This window comes from Chondrus crispus, genomic scaffold (genome assembly GCF_000350225.1).
Source record: "Chondrus crispus Stackhouse genomic scaffold, scaffold_335, whole genome shotgun sequence".
Lineage (NCBI taxonomy): Eukaryota > Rhodophyta > Florideophyceae > Gigartinales > Gigartinaceae > Chondrus > Chondrus crispus.
In genome coordinates this window covers 98708-101812 of record NW_005179232.1, presented here as the reverse complement: position 1 = coordinate 101812, position 3105 = coordinate 98708, and the positions used below count along the sequence as shown (strand labels likewise).

The window sequence follows — 3105 nt, the reverse complement described above, 5'->3', positions numbered from 1 at the left end:
CCGTTCAACCAATCCATTCATGCCAAATGTCAGGGTGCTTGCGTGCTAGCACGCCGGAACTCTTCGCTAGGAACGGCCCTCAAAAAGAAGGAACGACGCTCGGTCTGCTTGCATCCTTACAGACAAACGACACAGCAGTTGTGATTCCACACAAAATCGGAGCCATTACAGTAGAACAGAGAATAAAGACCCGGTAGCTTGGTATCTCCCCCTGAGAGGGGGAGATAGAGCTCCAACCTACCGGGTCTTTATTCTCTGTTCTACTGTAATGTGACAGACAAGCGAAAAAGTGATTCAGCGAACCATATTCTCCAAATCACCCTGATGCGGAAGGGTAGTTATGTGATCGTGATCTCGACAGTGCGCACGCTTTCGTCGAAAAGGCCTATTGACGGGCGCCACGCATTCTCCACGAAACGTATGTAGTTCCGGCACGAGCGTTGCCAGAACCAACTTTTGCGTTGCCGCCTCTGTCAAGCCTCGTACAGACCGCCCGGCTTTTGTGATAGGCGCGTATGTCCAGCACCCACGCCCACAAGTCTCCACCATCTCACATCATGTGAGATGGTGGAGACTTTGTGGGCGCTCGAGACTTGTGGGCGCTCACATCGATGTGAGATGGTGGAGACTTGTGGCCGCTCGAGACTTGTGGGCGCTCACATCATGTGAGATGGTGGAGACTTGTGGGCGCGGATGAGATGTGACTCACATCTCATCCCGCCGCAACCTCCTTTGCCTCCAGCATATAACAAGCCCCCCGACCCCCGCCGCCACAAACCCTCTGCCGCACCCACCACCTCCTCCACAATGTACGCCCTTCTCCCCCTCCTCCCGTTCTTGCTCCTCGTCCTGTACTTGCTGCCACGCCGCCCGTATCTCCGCGGCCCGCCGCTGCTGTCCGTGCTGCTTCCGGGGCCCGTGCGCACCTTCCACGCCAACCCGAACCGCCTCACGGAGTGCCTGTCGGCCATCTCGCGCACGCACGGCGAAGTCTTCGCCCTGTGGCTGGGGCTCTCGCGCGTCGTCTTCACGACCGACCCGGCCGACATGGTCCACATGTCCTCCGACACCCGCCTCTTCCCGCGCGCGCCGCGCATGCGCGCCATCTTCGAACTCGCCGTCCCCGGCGGCATCTTCGCCATGTCGCATGAGCAGCACCGCGTCGTGCGCGCCGCCCTGCACCGCAACTTTAACCACTCCATGCTCCGCGGCTTCCATCCCGCCATGAAGCGCGCCGTGGACACCCTGTGCGAGGCCCTCCGCCGCGCCGCCGCCGCAGGTAAGCCCGTCGACATCTCCACCCTCCTCTCGTCCACCACTTTCATGATCATCCTCAACGTCGCCTTCGGCGGCGACTTCTCCCCCGCCGACTGCCTCAAGTTCGCCGCCGACATCGACATCCTCTCCGAGGAGCTCATGCTGGAGTACGTGCAGTACTGGGTGCGCGCGGCGTTCGAGTGGGCGGGCTCGCGCGCCCGCTTGTTCGCGTGCAAGAAGCGCATCTATGCCATGTGCAACCAGTTTGTGCAGCGCCGCCTGGCGGAGACCCGCGCTGACAAGGAGGCGCGCGCGCCCGACATGCTGGACACCATCCTGAGCCTGGACCAGGTCCCGGAGCACGAGCTGGCCTCGCTCATCGTGGAGTTCGCGATCGCAGGCTCGTACACCACCAGCCAGACGATGACGTGGAGCCTGTACGAGACGTGCTGCGTGCCGCGCGCGCGCGAGGCCGTGCACGAGGAGCTTGCGCGCAAGTTTGGCGGCAAGGGCGCCGATGAGATGCTGTCGTTCGAGGAGGTGGATACCCTTGAGTACGTGCGGAACGTCTGGAAAGAGAGCACGAGGCTGCACCCCATCAGCCCGCTGCTGGAGCGCGTGGTGACGGAGGACGTGACGCTCAAGGGGACCGGGGTGCGCCTGCCCAAGGGCACGATACTGTACGGGAACATCAAGCGCATGCAGACGCACCCTGGCATCTGGAGCAAGGCCGACGAGTTCAGGCCCGAGCGGTGGGGCCGCCGCGGCATCGAGGCGGAGCGCGTGCCGTTCGGGGCGTACGCGGCGTTCGCGTTAGGGAAGATAAAGTGCGTGGGCAGGTTCCTCGCGGATTATGAGGGCCCGTTGATTATCGCAGAGTTGCATAGACGATTCAAGTTTCAGCTCGCGTGTGAGAAGGACGAGGTTGTCAACCGGTCCAACTTTGTCGATCTCCCGCGGTACTTGAATAAGAGCACCGGGCAGGAGGAGGGCATTCCGATGTATGTAGAGCTGCGCTGAGAGGGACTTTGATGGTTGGGAGGAATAGTTGTGGTTAGATAAATAGTATGTAGGAGGATGATTGCATGTAGGGTTTTCTGAGACGGGAGTGTAGAGTTGACGCGAAAGGTGGCGAGCGACGGGAGGCCGGAATAAAAGCACGGCTTCCGCAGGCGACGCAACGCATGCATTGGAAAGCGAAAAGTGATGTGAGAAATCACATCACATCAGTTCTGGTGCTCGGCGTTAAAGAAACAGACTTGTCGCGAGAGTAGTTCCACCGGCGCGTGTTGCCGAAAGTGGCATAGTCGAGATGAACTATCTCGTTCTTTCGAGAGACGGGGCGGAAGGAAATAAAAGCGAAGATACAAGTGCGGCAATATCCTTGGGACGAATGGTTCGAAACGGAAACTGTTACCGGTACAATAACGCACTTAGCTTACGTATATACAAGGGTAGGGTGGCTCATGCATGTGATGCTTTGAGATGATCAACAGTCATAGTAGATGTCAGAACCTGCACGTGTACAGCACACTTGAATCATCATGATCACTAACCATCCCGTCCCACAACCTGTGCACCTTATCGCGGCCCCTGGCAGAGCACGTCGCGACCCACCCTCTCCTGCCCCTCCACGCCGGCCCACCATGGCAGCGCCCCCCCTCCCACCGTTTGGAACTATACTCCCGGCCTTGCTTCTCTCCCTCGTCCTGCTCCTCGTCGCGTGCCGTCCGTGCCTCTCGCTCGTGCTGGGCCCGCACCTGCTCTCCTTCCTGCGCCCAGGGCTGGTGCGCGACGATTTCCGCGACCCATTGTGCGTGAGCGACGCGCTGCTGCAGCTGTCGGGCG

General features: G+C 60.2%; 1 protein-coding gene; it reads left to right on the top strand.

Moving 5' to 3' along the window:
- Window positions 1–693: 693 nt before the first annotated feature.
- Window positions 694–2814, top strand: CHC_T00009499001 (cytochrome P450 family 808A-CYP808A1). XM_005717671.1 is given in 2 exon segments: window positions 694–2277; window positions 2278–2814. The coding sequence occupies 1 exon segment, from the start codon at window positions 694–696 to the stop codon at window positions 2275–2277; it is 1584 nt and encodes a 527-aa protein (XP_005717728.1). The 3' UTR covers window positions 2278–2814.
- The last annotated feature ends 291 nt before the right edge of the window (window positions 2815–3105 follow it).